We start from the raw sequence: 19,499 nt of genomic DNA on the forward strand, positions 1-19,499 counted from the left end.
CCTTCCAACTACCGCATGATTGCCTTGTTGGATATTGAGGAAAAAGCTTACGCTAGTGCCATCTTGAGGGACCTCGCAGACTGGTCGAGTGCTGAAGGCATCCTTCCACTCTGCCAAACCAGATTTAGACCTGGGTCTGCCACATCGCTCTCTCTTTCTTGGCGCACGGCGCACCGACACGCAAAAGTCTTCCCCTCTTCGCCTGCTTTATTGACTATTCGGCGGTGTTTGATGGGGTAGACAGCGCAATTCTGTGGCAAAAGTTGGCCCAATGGAACATCAATCCGGTTCTGTTAAGAGTGATACAGTCCCTTTACCAAAAAACATGGGTGCAAATTAAACTTTCTAGGGACCAGCATCTGCCATGATCAATACAGACAGAGGTCTAAAACAAAGGTGTGTGCTAGCCCCATTATTATTCAACCTATACACAGCGGATATGGAGAAGGCCTTGACTGGGGCTGCCTTGCCTACTCCAAAGATTGGTGGGTTCAAAATTCACTTTATGCAATATGCTGATGACTTGGTCCTTTTGGACCACACGAGAATGGGGCTACAAAAGGCGTTGACGGCACTCGCCGTATACAACGATAAAAACAGGCTCGTAGAAAACCCAACCAAGTCTAAAGTAATTTTTTGGGACATTAGCCAAGGAAAACATCTCTAAAATGGAGGCTAGGCAATCTCCCGCTGGAAAGCAGGCAGCGGTACACCTATTTGGGCATTTGTTTTCAGGAATCAGGGCGCGCAAGCGCCCATCTTAAGTCAATCCAGGCTAAAGGCAAATCCATCACCTATGCCATTTGCAAGCTGCAAGCCTCTTTATACAGCCCGTCCACCATGGCCATCAACAGAGTACTTAAAGCCAAGCTAATGCCGGCACTCAACTATGCTCTACAGGCATTTCCGGGCAAACTGACTAATGAATTAGAAACACTTTTCCATCTTCCAAGGTGGACCAGAAACACCCTCGTTCGCCTGGAGTTCTCACTAAACCGGCAAAGCCTGGAAGAGCTGGACGCCTTAAGTAAATATTACTTTTTAACAACGGCGGCACAGGAGAACACATTAAAGACAGTCTTGAAAGGTATCTTCAGAGAGCCAGGGAACCCCTGGTCGGCCATCCTCGAAGTGGCTAAGGTCCAACTCAATCTTGCCATGGATTCATGGAACCCTGACTACGTCAAATACTCCGCCATTAAAAATGCGATTAATAAACAAGTGCGTGCGAGGTCACGGGAACTGGATCTGGAGTCGCTGGAAAGAAAAGACTTGCATGAGACCCTGTGTTTTCCGCATACCCTGCATACCTCTAAATATCATCTCACGCAGGCCGTGGGCCGTGCTGCCCTCCACAAGATCTTGGCTTATAGACTACACCCATTGCCCCTCAAAGAACTATATCCTTGCGATCAGGACAGCTCTGGAGCACGGGAATGCAGGCTTTGCCTGTATAAACGCGAGTCTTTGGCCCACCTCCTCTTCTGCTGCCCAGCCCTGCGTTTGGCCCGCAGTCTTTATCTTAGGCCATTACTAAGACAATCGGGGTTCTGTACTGCAAAGGAGGGGATTACCCATCTTTATACCCTGTCCACGGTAAAGCATATGGCGGCCTTTGGAATGTTCATTTTTCAAGCACGGGCAATGCTGATGACTTCTACTGGTCTGATTACAGAGGCTCCTGCCGGCCCATGATCCTTTTCCGATGTATCACCAGGGCCCATGGAGCAATTAGATAAACTGAACCTTTGTAATTTTTTTGATTTTAACCTTTGTAATGTTGTTATTTTTGTATTTTGGTTTTATGTAATGGTTTTCAGTAACCAAACAATAAATATCATTCATTCATTCATTCATTCCGACATTCACGTGTGTAACCAAATGGTGTTTCATGAAAGGGCACACCCCTTGAACGTGGGCCAAGTTCCTTAATTGTGGGCCACGCCGCTTGAATGTGGGCCACTTTTTTCGTCAGTGCCCGGGCCAAATTGTGATCCCAATCCGACCCTGCTTACCAGAGTAAAAGTGACAAGCATAAGCCTTTGTCCCCAAATAGGCCGATAGGCCTCATTAAAGCAGCCTCAACACTCACATGAGTAACTCCTCGCACCGGCCTCCTCGTATCCCTTGGTGCCCGAAGGAAGGTAGCTGCTGAAACCTTGCAAGCACTGCAGTGCCACCTGGTGGGGGTTCAAAGCACTGCGCATAGCCACTGAGCAGCTCCTAAACACTGTAGTCCAACCGCGCGACATTCAAAAGCCCTGCTGCCCAGCGTGGAGCTCACAGTGCTCGCACATGCCTCTGCTAAAAGCCCACAGCCAATGAGCTCCAATCTTGCACATGAAAGCTGCAGGCCTGTGGCCTCACAAAGCTGTTGGGGCCTGTGAATGGTAGATGCAGCGCCACCTGCTGGTGGTTCACTACACAGAGCCCGGTATTTCCAGCCACCGCCTGAAGCATTCCCTATACCACAGAGAAAGCATACGAGGCACCACAGACATTACCTGGAAAAAAGGCCACTAGACTCCTGCCTGCAAAAGGGTATGTGGTGAATGAAGGAAGGGGAGGTCTTTTCCCATGGGAGACACACATCTAAAAGCTAGGTGTGCCAACAAGGAAAGGCAGCACTCCCGGCAGGACCTCTGATCTGCCTGATGAAGATGTCAGCTGCACGAGACCTGCACCCACTGAAATAGAATAAAGTGCAACAGAACTGGGGGCACAGAAAAGATTGCCTGAAGCACACAGATGACGCCCAGCCAGATAAACACCTAACAGCAGCAGTTCAAAGCAGCAGTGCATACAAAGGATCTAAAGCCACAGGAATTAACTGCTCAAGATAGTGCTACGTGGCCCCATGGACTGCATGTCAGTTTGACATAGAGAGACTGTTCACTCTACAGAAAGCCTGAAAAAGAAAGGGGGTTGCAGTGGTAGTCAGCCACCAGCACTCCACCACAGAAGCAAGCCTAGGTAGAGGTATAGCACTGCATGCATGCTGGCCAGAGAGAAGAGGCCGCAGGTGGACAAGCGACATTCTTGGAAAAGAAGACAGCGCAGCACGTCCCCATTATGCAAACGTCCACCACTACTAGAGGCAAGTCTAGAAGGGTGAGACTGTTAAACCCCAAAAGGAGCCTCAGGAAAGACTGATGGAAAGTGCAACCTCAGCGCCTTTCTTACGCCTCAACTAGTGCGAATGGTGCACCACATGCCCCTGGCAGTGGACGACCATCACCGCAAGGAGAAAGAGCAGGCATGACCGGTGCCAGAAGAGGCCGCCCTAGCAAAGAAGAACGCGCAGTCCGAGGTGCGTGCCGCCTGCACCCAGAAGGGCGCCAGCGCAGAGATGAATGCCCAGAAGGGAAAACAGACCTCTCCAAAGGAAAGAAGCACTGCTGGAACCAGCAGTAAGATCTCATACATCTCCACAGCAGCAACGGAGCCCGGAAGGGGCCAAACGCAGCACAGTGTCCTCCCACACACTGCCTCAAGCAGGAGTCGTCAGAGACCCAAGGCTGACGAGAGGAGTCGTACACCACCAGTGGCCAACCACCAACACAGCTCACCACTGCCCATGGAAGCCATTCCCTGGAGAGGGAACACCCGGAGTACGAGCGTTGAGAAGCTGCCTGAAGAAGGAGCACCCGAGATGAGTGGCTGCCCGCCATGCAGCCGAGAAGAGCGACTGAAGGTTCGCCTGAATGGTCCAGAGACCATTGAAGTTAATAGGCCCGTTGGCCTTGTTAGAACATGGTGCATGTCACTGCACCGGAAGAAGAAGAGTGTAAATCGTGTCACAAAGAAGAGCTGGAAACACGCAGGTGCGTCAAAGACAACGAGAGGAGAAGCACAAGGACTCGTAGCAACACAAGCCAAGAACACCTCCAAAGACACCTGGTAGCCACCAAGGCGGACCGAAGGCCCTGGTGACAGCACCAAGGGAGAACCACACGTAAGCCGCAGCAAGCGCAAACTGCTTTGCTTCCATCGCTTCACAGTGAGATCGTCCAGCCCCAAGTGTCGGCAGTTGGAGTCGAACGGTATCCCTGCCCCTGACCGCAAATGCAGAGGTGCAAGAGAAGATTCTGAAGAGGCAGTCAAGTGGCTACGACGTTCATCCAGAAACCTCCTCTCCTAGTTCATCATTGAAACCCGATGTCCAGGCCCAATGGCAGCTAAGTCACCAGTGCCATGTGCATGACACCGCACTCAGCAAGAAACGTGGAAGTGTAACCGGGGCTCTACACCAAGAATCGGATAACAAGCTGAGGTCAGAAGGGGAAGTCGTGAGTGGCAGGGCCGGACAATGAAGGAAACCCAAGCTACAACAGGAGTGAGTCCTGACACAGCAATAGCAAAGGAAGAGGGGGATAACCCGGGAAGGAACTGGCAACCGCACAGCGGGAGTCCGAGAGTAAGCTGCACAGCCTGCGTGAACTGAGTCTCCAGTCGTACGTTCCTCAGCGCGTTCATCACTCCTCTGTCATCAAAGTCCCAACAGCCCAAGAAGTCCATGTACACGAATGAAAGTACCTCCCCAGAGAACATGGAATTACCTGGCCAATCCCTGCCTAAGGTGATCGACTCCAGACTAGGCGCCTACACCCATTAAGGCAAGTCGTCACTCACAGTCGTCCCGATTCACCACATGGCTGGCAATGCTACCACGCCAGTCCTCATCAAGTGCATCTACTGACACCATCTCGAATACCCATAGGTTGGAGTCCCACGCTATTGCCACGTTAGCCAACAAGAAGACTCAGAGGCCACCTGCTAACCTGATCTGCACCTGAACTGCGGCAGCAAGAGCATGTCCTGTGCAAAACCCATACATCCTTGAGGCTTGTGCGAGAGACTGGCTACTGGCTCCTCAGTGGTTTGCAGCTAAGCTGGCACATACGCAGCCCCAATCGCAGCCTTTCAGCAGTCCTGTGGCAAGCGCGACAAAGGGCCTCCCCAGAGGGGAGAGCTGGAAGAGACATTGCCCCACGAGAAGTCACCGGACACAGCAAGACAGCCTAATAGAGACTTCAGGCAATCCAGAAAAACCCAGTGAACCTTCACTATGGACTCCCACCATGATCTTGACGCACCCAATTAATGAACTGTTAATCACCACATACCATCCACAATGTCAGCGAAAGGAAGCCACCTGGGACCAAAGGGCATGCTTCCACCGGCATGTTACTAGAGTGGAGTGGACATCTCCAAGCAAGCGTTCGTGTCTTGAATCACACAGGTTAAATGATGAGGGGCCCGCCGAGATCGTCCTGCTACTGTCGTAGTCACCAGTCCTGATCTGCTATCTTCTGGATGCCTGACCCGAGAAGCTGATGGACCCTGTGTTGTACATTTCATTGTAATTTCTCCCTACAGGTTGGACTAGAGACCAAAATATGGGAGGAATGTTGTGTCCTGCGAGACATGTACTAGTGTCTCGACAGGCACAGAGTTAGTAGCCACTTCCCATGGGAGTGGGCACACTTGCACCCCCACACGCATCCCTCACAGGTGTCACGAGTTTCGTGAGCCTATTAATAAAAGGGCCCAGGTGCACGTGCTCATGGCTAGTTTCAGTAACTTACTTTGGCATCCGTGTGGTCATTCAGTCCAGCATGTGGGCCTAGGGCCCAGAACATTATTTAGTGCAGTGGCGAAAAGAAGGGTGATTGATAGTGCAGTTGTGGTATATATTAATCGGTTGTCGTGCAACCGTTCTCCAGATCTTTATTGAATGGGTATATGCAGAGGAAAAAAACTTTCTCATTGAATAGAAGTTAAATTGATTTCTGTTTTTCCCTTTCAGGGGGTCTGCTTTGGCCAACACCATTTCCCAGATCTCTTTGTCGACTTTCCTTTTTCTATACATCCGCACACGAAAACTCCATGTCCTGACCTGGGGAGGTATGTTGCCTTTTGTTCTTAATATCTCATCTCTCAACACTCTTCATATTCTGGGAGCAGCAAGACTGTTTACAAACAAGGTGCACTCACAAGCTCATTGAAAGTCCTACAGTTGAGGTAGAAATGTGTCATAAGCGAAATAATATAAACGTCTTCCATTTCTGGGGTACAGGGCCGGATTTAGAGGAGGGCATTAAAACAGAATCCACCATGAAACTAACAGATACACCTTTTGTGCCTCTGTCGATATATCTGCTCTATTTAGTGTTAAATGGAAGGCAGATATTCCACCGGCGTCCACTCCTTCAGCTCCAAATTATTTTACTTTAATGCTCAAAGGTAATTCTGCCACTTATGCTAAATCACAAATGGCCTCCCTGCCCCTATTTCAAGTGGAGTTACCTCTGTGAAAGAGTGCATCGTAAAGAGCGACAGACTATCAGGGAATGGTGATTTGGGGGTCCATAACTTGTGTGTTAAGGAGGCCAAATATATGGACAACCTCAATTGACCTCTTTCAGTTGCCCACTGATCCTAGTTGAAATTCAGCCAGTAGTGATGGGCATTGGTAGATTTTATGCTGCAGTGTTTCTCCATATGACTCTTTTGATGGCCAAAGTTGTCTCTTTGGTGGATAAACCTTTGCTTATCTAGTGGATGACTGATTTCCGTCTGCCGCATTGGAAAGCGATACAAATCTGGCAACATGGAGTTATGTGGGCACCTCGGAAATACTGCGATTGATATTCACCGCCAAAGGCTTCTGATAACACACCACATGACAATGCAGTAAAACACTCTGTCCCACATGGTTTACCACATTTTTTCTTTTAAACATGTTTTTATTTATTGAGGATTCAAACCTTCTGGCTCTACAGAAACCGCAATCCCTCACTTCAGATCAATCGTATAAAATAACAATAAATGTACTACAAACATTTTTGACATGTAGCCAAGATTGGAACGGAAAAAATATACAAGAAGGAATAATACCTCTTAAACTAGGAATGCATACTAATCGTAAGCATCTGCATCTCCATTCTGTACAATGCATATAGCCAGTTTAGATTTCTCAATAAACAAATCCCAAAAAACAAAATATCTTAAACAATCCCCCGGGCACACATATAAAGAATCTCTGGTCATGCCATAGGTCACTTCACCCCATCGCTCTATACAACTGAGTGATTACTCTACGTTTATTACGGGAGCATCCGTATGTTGCTCCTCTGAGCCATCCTCGGTGTGGACTACCTGTATGCCCTCTGATCGCTGCGTATCAGAGGCAATCTCCAAGGGGACCTCCAACATCAAAGCATACCAGGTCCTAGCATCCTCTTCCAGCTTATCATCCCCCCTGCAGTCACCTTCCTGGATGGGGCATAGGGGGCCCTGCAGGCCCCTTTGTTTCCCCACTGCCTGCTTTTACATGCCATGTAAGGCTGGCAATCTGGAAACTCAAAATATACACGGCAGAGCTACAGCAGCAGCACCAGCATATTCTGAGTCCCTAACCGTCACGCCACCACCAGGGAACATGACTCCCTAGCATTTGCGACAGTCAAATGGTGGTCTGACCACCAAACGTATAATACAGTGCTCGGACCGCCTGTGTGGCGGTGGCTGGACATCCATCACCATGCCCCCGGGAGTCTGGCAGTCCATGGACATAATAAGGCCCTTAAACGAATTGGCAAAGCTAGTAGCTTTCGGCTTTGCCAATGCTTACCTTCGAGTTTATATATTATTTATAAATTAACATTTGATGGGTATGCATGTCCTGCATCTTCTCTCTCCTTTTGTTTCCTTTCTCCTTCTCCCTGCTGTCAATTATCTTTCCTTCTCCCCCCCCTGTCTCTCCCTCACTCCATCCTCACTCCTCCTCTGTCCCTCCACTGGCTTTGTAATACTGTTGAAAGGTGGTTTATTAGTAAGGACATGTAGGTACCAGCACTTAGTAATAACACCACAATCATAAATAAGGCCCAGTCAGTTCTCAAAAAATAATCCTTGTTCAACCCTTGGTAGCTTGGCTGTGAGCAGACAAGCTTAACTTACGAGACAGGTGTGTAAAGCATTTAAAAATACCAATACAGTAAATAAGTAAGACACAACACACAGTAAAACACCAATTTATAAAACTATGAAATATTTGTGTTAATAAAAAGACACCAAAATGACAAGCATCAAATGTAGGGAACTGGAGATATGAATTTTTAAAGATTAAAGGTAAAACTAGCGCTTAGGAGCAAATAGCGCTCAAAGGGTTAAAAAAGGTCACGTTGGAATGGGACAAAGTGAAGGGTTCGGACTGTTGCAATGTAACACTTTTACTCATACTTTCAGAAGCATTTCTTGATGCAGAAAAGTGGTCCACAGCACAAGTCAAGTGTTCAGAAGCTCTTGTTTGCATCTTGGGGTCTGGGACTACAACTCCCACACCGCACCTGGTCAATCCAAGTAAAATCCAGGTGGAGCTTGACAGCTGGATTTGTCCTTATTGTTGATGTTGCAAGTAGCGCTTCCAGCACTTTTCTACCTGTTGCTGATCAGGGAGTCCACTCCTTATCCTTTAAGACAGGCAAAATTATCTATCATTGTGTTTTGAAGCCTTGTGAGCATAGCAGGTGCTGTCCTTATGAGTCCAGTCCCCTTTCGTGCAGTCCAAGGGTACAGCAGGGCTGTCCGTCTTCTACAGAAGTTTCTTTTGTGTCTTTGTGGGTCCACAACAACAGCCAATGGTCCAGAAGCTCTGATTTTCCTCTTGGAGGTTTGGGACTAGAATTCTCACAATGTAGCTGGTCAAATCCTTTAAACTCCAGTTGAAGCTGGCCAGGTGGGCTTATCTTGATGTAGCTGATGCAGGTGACTTCTTAAAGATATTCTGTACCTGTTAGTTTCATGGAGTCAACTCCTTAAACTTTTGAAGCAAGGCAAAGTGCTCTTTTGTGAAGCCCAAAGTGTGCAGCAGGTGGGTCCTTATAGGTGCAGTTCTCTTGTAGTGCAGACCAGGGATTCAGTAGGACAGTCCTTCTTCTCTTGATATTACCAGGCAGGAATATGAGTTGCTGGGCAACTCCCCATATTTATCCAAGTTTCTGGGCTGGCGAGCAGGGGGACACCCATGACCAATGGGGTAAAGAGTATATTCTTGTCCTAGAAAGCACTGTTCCACAAAATTCAAAATGGAGAAAATCTGTCCTGGACGTTCAGGTTTGACTAACCCAACCCACAGGTGTGGCAAACTTTTCCCTACACTTCTCTTCCAGACCCTCATCTAATTGAATTACAAGGGCTCCCATGTGGTTGGGGGTGCAGGAAGCAGGGGTGGGCCTAGTTCCTGTCCCAACTGTCAATCTTCTTTTCAAGTCAAGTTTGCCTACACAGGCCCCTTCCTGTCCAGGACTGGGAGGCACAGGGTCAAAACTGATTTGCATATGGCTGGGTCTAAAATGGGGTGGCATGGTGAGTAAAAGAACAATGGATTTAACCCAGATCTCATGACTGGGGGTAAATGTTTGATTTACTCTGCATTCCATCCATCATCTGTGTATTTTGCTTTCTCACCCTAAGTTCGACGGGTATGCCCAGATATGGGCTCACTGTGCCACTGGATTCAAGCTAGCCTGGCTGATGAGGGGTGAAACCCAGAAACCGGTCCTAGGATGCTTGTTTCCAGTCCAGGGAGGACCTGGCTTGGCAGTTCGGGCTGGACTGTTCCCATGAGACACAGGGGCAAGACTGATTTGCATATGGCTGGGTCTAAACTGGGGTGGTATGGTGAGCAAAAGAACACTGGATTTAGGCCCAGATCTCTGTACTGGGGTGAACATATGACATTGTTCTGCATTCTGGCCATCAATTGTTCTTCTTGCATTTGTCACTTCGAGTGGGATGGGCATATCCAGATGTGGGTCACATGCTCTCCATGTCAATGAAATCAAGCTAGCCTGGCTGATGAGAGGTGAAACCCCGAAACCAGTCCTAGGATGCTTGTTTCCAGTCCAAGGAGGACCTGGCCTGGCAGTTTGGGCTGGACTGTTCCCATAGGGAGCAGGGTCAAGACTGATTTGCATATGGCTAGGTTCAAACTGGAATGGCATGGGGAGCAAAAAAACAATGGATTTAGCCCAGATCTCTGTACTCGGGTGAATGTATGACATTGTTCTGCATTCTTTCCATCGCTTGTTCTTTTTGGAAATTATTTCTTTCACTCGTTCTTTTTGGAAATTATTTCTTTAGCGGCAGTTACTTTTTATGGATATAAGAAAAAGTTTGTATTTTGCTTATCCGTCATCCTTATTCTGAGCTTTTTTCTGCTAAATTCATTCTAAGACAGAACCCAGGGTTTGTCCTCAAGATACAGTACGCTTTCAAATGATTACATTTTTCTGCTTGTTTTAACTTTCAATACATGGTCTATGCTTTTTCCCATCTTCAATGATCTATACTTTGAAGAGTAAGTAAGGATGTTTGATGGTCTATGCTTGATCCTGGGCAAAGTCCCTGAGGATTTCTAGCATGTGACATATCGGGGCTCATGCTTGATAGAAGGTGCTGTACAGTAATTAATAGCGTGGTATAGTGGTGGCAACTACAGCGCAGCCACTTCAAAGGAGAAAAATTGTAGTTAATGCTATAAAACCAGCAAAGAGACCTTCGCCTTATCATTCTTAACCTGTACTAATAGTTTGCATCATGTTTTGTCACTGCAGGCTGGTCTTGGGAGTGCCTCCAGGAGTGGGGTCCCTTTACATCGTTGGCTGTACCTAGCATGTTGATTCTGTGTTTCGAATGGTGGATCTATGAAATTGGGAGCTTAATTGCAGGTGCTTATAAAATATTTCCATTGCATTAATTCGATTACAATTTTTTCCCTTAATATTCCATTTTAAAATGCACTCATGTTTTTTTTTTTCCAGGTCTTATCAGTGTGACAGAGCTTGGGGCACAATCTGTAATGTACCAAATTTGTACTGTTGCGTACATGGTAAGAGGTTTGGGACCGACAACTGGTAAAGAAGAGTGTCATGACAGCTGCCTTCACAATGCTGTTGCTTAACGTTTTCTTTAGCTCTGGCTACAGTCAGATTTTTCTGCTGGTTGAAAGTGTCACCACACAACACACAAACTACAAATAGACAAACATAAGGTGCCAAAAGTGGCTTTGGGCCTGCTCTCTTCGGCCACTGGCTTTTTTTTTGGGCGGGCCCCCTACAGATGTTGTCTGATTTCATTGTTCTTCACGTTTTGGGACCAGCACACGTTATTTTTCGGATGTACATTTTCCATTCACAGTCTCTATAGGTGAGCACTAATGGAAGTAATGTATGCCGGTTGTAACAGTTCCTTGCGTTTCATGCTGTCTTTGCATTACTACAAAGACAATGATAATAATCACTGGTTCTGTTCCTCATAGGCTCATTCTTGTTGTAGCTCTTGGGGATAATGACTGATATTGGTGTCTGTATGTGCTGTCACTCTTTGTTGCTGCATCAGCATCACCGACACAGCACGAAGGCAGGAGCAGCTCTGAGTTCAGTTGGTTGCAGCTAGTGTCTTTCTTATTGCCTTTAGAAACAACCCCGCTCATCATCTATCTGGAGGTGCATCTCAACCACCAGCATTGGAGCACTGACTCCTGCTGCCCTCGTTTACCCCAGAAACCGGAGGCGAGGCCCCATCCGCACAGAGTATGCTTCGGAGGTGCATGCCTGCAGGACAGCCATGTGCTGCACCCCCAGGCAACCCTGGTGTCTTTCATTTACAAATGTATGTAGAATGCATTCCAGGATCATTTAACACCATTTGGCACGCAGAAAGAGTGCTGTCAGCTCATAGTTCTGAGTCCAATTCAGCTTTGGATCAAGGGTCATTATTTCAAACTCAGAAATGGTTTAAATTAGGCTAAATGTATTTCAGGGGCTATTGGTCCATGGGTGCATGTGGCGCACTGCCCCGCCTGACTTGAAGGAGGGAGGAGAGTGACAGATTGGGCTGTTTCTTTTCCCCATGGCATAGTGTAGCAGCACGACAGAAGCAGGATTGTACATATAAAATCCATCTAAGCAAGGGACAGCAGTTTCAATGTCGCTTGAATCTTGAATGCCCACAGTTTGTCTCAGAGGCCACAATGTGGCAGGCAGGAAATGACGAAAACATCAATTGATGTCATTTCTCATACAAAAGCGGCAGAGTCCAAGGACATAACATTGTGTTAATAGATGTCACTGAGAGGATATGTTTATTAACAACAAAAGAGAGCCTACTCTTGTGAATTTCTAAACGACAATATGCCTTAGTGAGGAAAAACACAGTGATTAAACTAAATTGTGTGGTCAAAAAACAAAGAAGAAGAAGAAGAAAAAACTATTTTCTAAAAGAACCCTCACTCACCCTAGTGGTGACATGCTTCATCATGGGGTTCATTCACAGGAGGGGCCGACTATCCCCTCCTGTGTGCTTCAACGCCTGTAAATGCAGCGGAGCGGGTATGTGTGATGAAACGTGATGTGTGTGATCTGTGACTAAAGGATAGTGTAATAAAAGATCACAACTGTGCCCCAACAGACTTTATTAAAGGGCCAGTTGTTCACAATAAAAACAGTGAAGTCACTTAGAGATTTATATTAGAACTCTAGTGGCCTGGTGTGGGTGGTCACTGAGAGGATATGTAACACAAATGGAGGTTAAAACTGAAATCCCAAAAGGAAACAATCCTTTTACTTCAACCAAACTTAAAATAGAAAAAAAGTGAAATGGAAGCAATAAGATAGTGTATTGTCTTCTCTTCCCTGCTCTTTTTTCCCTTTAAAAAATGAACCCCATCCTATTTGAGGGATTATAAAAGAGCATGTTCAACTAGTAATGTACTATTGCGCTTGTCTCTGCTTGGAGCCCAGTTCTGTACAGGAATTAAGGAGCTCTCCATGGAATTAAGGGTATAAATTCAAGCTAAGAGCCAGATTAACTATAGTACTGGTTGCAACATTTTTTTTGTTGCAAATTGTTGCAAATTAAAGAACAACTTTTTCCCTCCTGAAATTTCTTTGCATGCAAACCTATGTACTAATACTTGCACTGTTGGTTCGCAAAAGAAGAAATTCGAGGAGGTCGCAGAATGGCCAGTCTAATTAATATTTGGTTGAAACACGGCCTACTCCCCCTGAAGCTGGCACCGCTATTCCCAAAGGGAAGGGCTCCAAAGAGACCCCTTCCCCTTTCCGAATTAATCACCTCTTTATATGACCGGAATCTCGTTCACAAACAATTGATACATAGTTTCTGATTTGCTATCTGGAGAGGATGCCCAGAACATGACACTTTAAAATAGCAAATGAGTAATCATTTCCAAGTGGTTTTAGTACATTCGTAAAAGAGTTTTACTAGTTTATGGCCAGATAAAACACTTTGTACATTTAGCTCTAAATCTGTAAAGTGTGATCACCCTGTATTCACTAAAAGTGACTTTTTATTTATATTTAGTAGCACTAAGTAGTGGTAGTAATGCTTCTTTTGGAAGTTTCATTCTAAAATACGGAGTAATTAAACATTTCTGTTAAAGCAATCATTTGAGCAAATATAAAGACATTTAAAATCTGGCAGCAATGTAAGAAATCATGATGTACGAAGTAACAACAGATAAAGCATCATACATAAGTAAACTGTGGCAACCCTTCAGAGAGAATTATGCTAAATAATGTACAATTGTTCAATAGTACAATTACTATAGAATATCCATGCTTAGGGATTAATCATGCATCCTAAAAATCAAGTAAAAAGATTAAGATACTACATACAGAGTGCTGAAAAATAAGATGTGCAAAGTTGTACAATTCTTTCGATGAACTAGCCAGCAGAAAGGAGCTGATGTGTTTAGGATAAACTGAGATACTAACCATTCAACCAACTTGTCTGAGGTCACGCTACTATGTTGATATGCAGGTTAAAAACTTTCTAAATTAGATTGAAAGGAAAGCATGGTTTCCTCTTTCCTGGGGAATATTCACAACTAATATGTAAGGACTGTAACAAGAAAGAGTAGGACCTGACATACTGAAAGCTACAGCAATCAATCCCGGCATTTTTTTAGGTCGTGCCTTGGCAGTGCCCATGCGCTGTCTGCAAGACCTGCTGTAATCACTTTACAAAGGGGAAATTCCGTATGCTGCTGACCATTGGTTGATCCTGCATCGGTCTTCTTTGGTGGCTCCTCATTGGTTGTCATTGCTATTCAGGAGCACCAGTGAACTACAGTTTTCTAACGCTGTACCTGCTTAATTGTTCCATTGTGGACTACTTCAGTAAAGCAGAAGCTTCCAAACAGCACTGCTGGAAGATGCAGGCTGTCTATACTCCCCTTCCCTGCGCTGCCTGACAGCAGCTGTGCTGGCGACGCTACCTTATACAACTCCCTCACCCCCACCGCTTTTCCATTGTCACCCCATATCATTTGATTTAACTTTTCACAGCACGTGATGCCATGCTTTTACTTTTATACAGACGGCACGCGCCTTGCCTTATAATCCAGTAAGAATGGGCAGTCAATGCAGACGTGCTGAACAATAGGGCTACCCTGCATGTCTGATTATTAATAATAGTTGCAGTCTTTTTATTTTTCCCCTTCATCGAAGACATACTGTTTATGAAGTTCACTTAGCAAACAAAGTGGACATCTTGTAGTGTGCATTACCAAATAGAACTTCGTAGAGGAGTTTAGGGGGAAAATTCAATATAAAAACATTCATAGTAACCATATTTCAATACGAAAAATCAATTAGAGTATGTGTGCTATTACTTTTATCAAAATGACATTATTAATAAATATATAACATTAAAGATATTTTAAGAAGTGTACTGACTATGATTTACAAAACACTATGTAGGAAGATATGGTCTTGCTAACTAACACCCAAATCACATGCAAATAACCTATTGAGAAATGTTTCGGTACGCAAATATTTTGAATATGTCAGGTGAGGAGGACTGTCCCTTTTCTCAGTATACAAATATTGGAACTGGGCTCGGCTACGCATTACTTTCGCTTCTGCGCAGTGTGTCTTCGTATTCTTGCTCGTCTCCGTGGTTACGGATAGTCAGCATGCTACTGCGCGAGGATAAACCCAAGCGGTTTTTGCAGCACTATTTTCCCACCAAGTCAGTGCCATTCCAGTGATTCCAGCAGCTTCACGTTACACTCTTGTATGTTTGAGTGCAATAACCTGGACAGCTTGCATTTTGGAATTATGTTAATGGCCAGGATAACTTTACCCATAAATGGATCTAGTACATGAGCATTATCTTAGGTTCTGGGGAGGTAAAAAAGAAGGCAGCTTTCTCTATATACGCTAATAGGAACGGGTCAGACACAAATCGCTGAGCTAGCTACAGACTGTTGACCTTACAGAGGACCTTGTAAATTGCTCACTGACATCAAAAACGAGTCTGTATTTGGAAGTAATGGAGCACTTACGCTTCATCTTAATGCCCTGGTGGTATAGGGTTCAAATCAACATTTATGTTGGTGAAACATCATCATTTTGTACAGATTGTATATCAGCAGGTAATCATTTGCCCTCGGTTAGGCGGTGAGGGCCGAGCATCTCTCTTACTTTGCATATTGTGCTTCAGAGCGTGCTTCTGTTGTGGTGTTATGCTTTCAAGATAGTACATGGAGGTGTTGCTTCCTTACAGGGTGAAGGGGCACTGTGTATAGCAATACCTTATTATTTAAAAACATAGAGATCAGAGCTTTGTCTCGTGGCAGTTTTAAGTAGTGCAGAGGGTTAATATTCCTGCTGCAAAGAACAGATCTTAATTTTATGCGGATAGCTAAGTGGATTAGTAAAGCTAGCCTTTAACAGCGCTTTAAAAACATGGAATGTATTTGAGAGAGGGGCTATAGAGCAGCGCAGGATTGGCAGAGTGGGTAATCGGCCGTTGCCCCAGGGGTGTGAGGCCAAAGCCAGCTGGTTGGCCGTTGTTTAGGTCGAGCCTTGACAGAGCAACACTCCACTTTACTACATTCCACGCCACAACACAAAATACAAACCACATAATTACACTTCATGGCACACAATCCCATTCTACATAATTTCAGTACTATACATACCACATAATTACCATCCACATATTTCCACAACACACTTCACCACATAATTCCACTACACGAATCAACACCACACCCCACTAGCCTACAACAAACAATTCCACAATTAACAATTTCAATCCAACCCACCTATTTCCACTGCACAACACATATATCCACTCTTTAAACATAAGTAGAATACATTGTGATTTACATCGCAATGGCTCTAACTTTCACCAATGTGAGACTTATTACATTGCAAATGCTTGCCTATTTAAGAGTCTGGCACCAGCAATGTATGCTTATGGAATAACCTGCTATCCAACCCACTCTGTCTCAATCACAGTCAAGGGATCTAGGTTGCATATAACCATACCATTTCAAGTCTTTAGAGCCGAGACGAGTTAAGGGATGCCATGATCGTAATGAATTTTGGGCCCTAGCCATTAATATTGCACAGCAAGAGCTCTGCGCCTCACAAGGGGCTACCATTACCCCCCCTCAACCTTCCTCTAAGAGACCCAGGATTAATGTTGTGTTCTCCCACCCTCTTATTCTCCTCTTCTTGGCTTCCATCCCAATTAGGACTCTTCTTCACAATAGAAATAAGTCCGACCCCAATGGTTCCAACTCCTTCATCATTAATTCCCCACCTGACATCTCCAAGAATGCGGCAAAGAAATACAAACATTGCATACTCAAAGCTAGATCAGAAACCCTAATCTCAGACCACTACTTCTGCACCAGCAAAGGTTCTCTGGTAAATGACCTCATCGTCTATACTAGAAAACGGGCTTGCTGGCGAACTGTGCTCTACGAAATGCTTCGTATAACCGGATCTAAGAACTCCACACATGGCCTCAAACTAACAAGGTCTCCCTCGTCCACTCTCAAAGTCACCACCACTATCACCCTCTACAATAATGGTATGATCCTAATCCAAGCCTCTAACATCAACCTAGCTAGAATGGCCAATATTTACCCAACTCTCAGAAAAGCGGTTAACAGCAAAGCCACTGACCCCAATTCAACCAGTACTCCCCCTAAACCCCACACCTCCTCTTGCTGATCCCATAGCCACCTTATCCCGATTCGGATTATGTCAACTCACTAGAACACCTTCTCAGCTGGTTGACGGTTCTATGGGATCAATCTCCTCACCGACTGTGAGTCCGATACAGGATGACTCTAGAATGGAGAGGCTCCCTCAAGTCCTACAGTCTTCCCTTTTAACAGATGACGTCCCCTTCCCCATTCCTATAACTTTGCCACATACCAGACTAGAGTCTGGGCATCGATCCCCCTCACAGGGCCCAACAGGCTTACACCGAGGCCCCCTGATGCCGCTCGCTTCTCCCCCTCCCCTTCCTCTTCCTGCCCTCGCCCAACACTCAAACTTGGCTGCACGCCTTGATGATATATATCTACAATTACACCTTCTCACCTCTGAGCTACATGAACTGAAAGCCCTCTCAAATGATCTTTTCCCCATGATCACCTCTCTCCTCACCTCTGCGATTTGACCTAGAGCGTCCACTAGGGATACCGACCACATGGATCATCCTCTAGCTCATTTTACCCCGAAATCCATTCCACTACCCAACGCCCCCGCCAGCCACAGAGGATCTGAGTCCCACCCTGCGACCATTGATCCACATGACTTTCTCAACTCTGGCTCTACTTTGTTCAAATCTACCATCTACCCCTGAGATAAATACTTTACATCCTTTCTAACCCGAACAGAGAACCTCCTCGCAATCTTAGATGCAGCAATACTGACAACCTCATCCATGTGAACGTCACCCAGACTCCTCCACCCAATTCCACCTCAAATTAAATGTGTACTACTTAATTGCAGATCAACCAGTAAACACGCCTCCGATATCTTCGACCTCATCCAACAAAATGATTTAGACATTATCATCCTCACTGAAACTTGGCTAAATTCGGCGTCCACTCCTATCTTAGACCTCCTAGTAGAACCCACTCATGACATAATTAGATTAGACAGAGCTCTGAAGTAGGGTGGTGGCCTAGCCTGTATTAACAGGAACTCACTCTCCATTTCTCACTTAGATTCTGCGACACCCTTCTCCTGTGAACACCTCTGTCTCCTCATATCAAGTATGAACCTACCGGTTTGCAAACTTTACACCTTTTACCACCCCCCGGGAGCCAATCTCCCTTTCATTAAGCAGCTTATGGAAATCATCTCTAGTAATGTTGACTCAACGGTGTCCCAAATCTTCCTTGGTGATTTCAACCTTCATTGGTCTAACCCCAATGACCCCGCTGTATCTTGCATTCAATCTTTTTTTTATGATCAAGAACAGATTCAGCACTGTGACCTACCAACTCATATTAAAGGAGAAACCTTAGACCTCATCATCTCTAAAGGGCAGACTATCACCATTGATTCCATTACTCCATGTGACTGGTTCGATCACCACAGTATCCTCTTTAATATTAACAGGAAAGTGTTGATGAGGAAGGCACAATCTTTGAAATCAAAGATATGGAAAAGGGACCTAAGAGTAATAAACTCTGACGAACTAGCTGTCCACTGTAAATCAGCCCTCTCCTCCCAAGTTGACATGGTTGAGGAGCAATCCCTCACCGACGCATACAATTCGACTGTCTCCAACATCATGGATAATATTCCTCCACTCCAACAATAAAATGCTTTATCAAAAATATCCAAACCATGGTATAACGCCGCAACAGGCAGTTGAACGTTCCTGGTAAGCCAATCCCTCCTCGGACCAACTAAAACTCCTTAGAGATTCCAGGAGCCTCTACAACAAACAAATCAAGAGTGCTAAGGTGGCTTACGTCAGACACCAACTGGATTAAATGGCAAACCGCACCAAGAAACTCTTCAAATTGGTTAAACATCAATCAGTCTCTGCTCATAACCACTCTGATCCTGGCGGCAACCCTCCCTCTTGCGATGAACTTTCCTCTTTCTTCACTGAGAAATCACAACTCATCTCCATTGACCTCGCTTCTAAGCAGGCTCTACAATCTTCTTCCAGTGTTACCTCCCCCATTGACTCCTCTGAAAAGCGTAAATTGACATCCATGAACTCCAAGAACAATGCATCTTGGGGCACCTTTACCCCATTTAGTGAAAATAACATCATCAAGATTCTTCAGAACATCAACCCTTCCAACCACTTCAGTGACCCGTTGCCCCCCTCCATCTTCAAAGAAATCAAGAATTCACTCATCCCCACCTGGACAAGGATTGTTAACGCTTCTCTATCATAAGGCACAATCCCAGACTGCCTAAAAGCAGCCCAGGTAACACCTATACTAAAAAAACCTAACACTAACAAATCTGATATCAATAACTTTCGCCCCATTTCCAACATCCCCCCGTTAGACAAACTCCTAGAAAAATATGTGCAATCCCAACTTTGTGCTCATGTAGAGAATTACCAACTCCTGGACCAGCATCAATCCGGCTTTAGGAAGGGGCACATCACCGAATCGGCTCTCACTC

The 19,499-nt window shown here is 45.5% G+C and overlaps 1 protein-coding gene across 1 annotated transcript in view; it reads left to right on the forward strand.

Moving 5' to 3' along the window:
• Nucleotides 1-19,499, forward strand: part of LOC147730243 (multidrug and toxin extrusion protein 1-like) — a 574,971-nt gene that overhangs the window by 333,160 nt on the left and 222,312 nt on the right. Inside the window, exons 9-11 of the mRNA XM_086955004.1 lie at nt 5,810-5,907; nt 10,623-10,736; nt 10,830-10,897. Coding sequence (XP_086811130.1) covers nt 5,810-5,907; nt 10,623-10,736; nt 10,830-10,897 — 280 coding nt within the window. The remainder of the gene's footprint in view (nt 1-5,809; nt 5,908-10,622; nt 10,737-10,829; nt 10,898-19,499) is intronic.

The sequence above is a fragment of the Lissotriton vulgaris genome, chromosome 2_1 (assembly GCF_964263255.1).
Source record: "Lissotriton vulgaris chromosome 2_1, aLisVul1.2, whole genome shotgun sequence".
Classification (NCBI taxonomy): Eukaryota; Metazoa; Chordata; class Amphibia; order Caudata; family Salamandridae; genus Lissotriton; species Lissotriton vulgaris.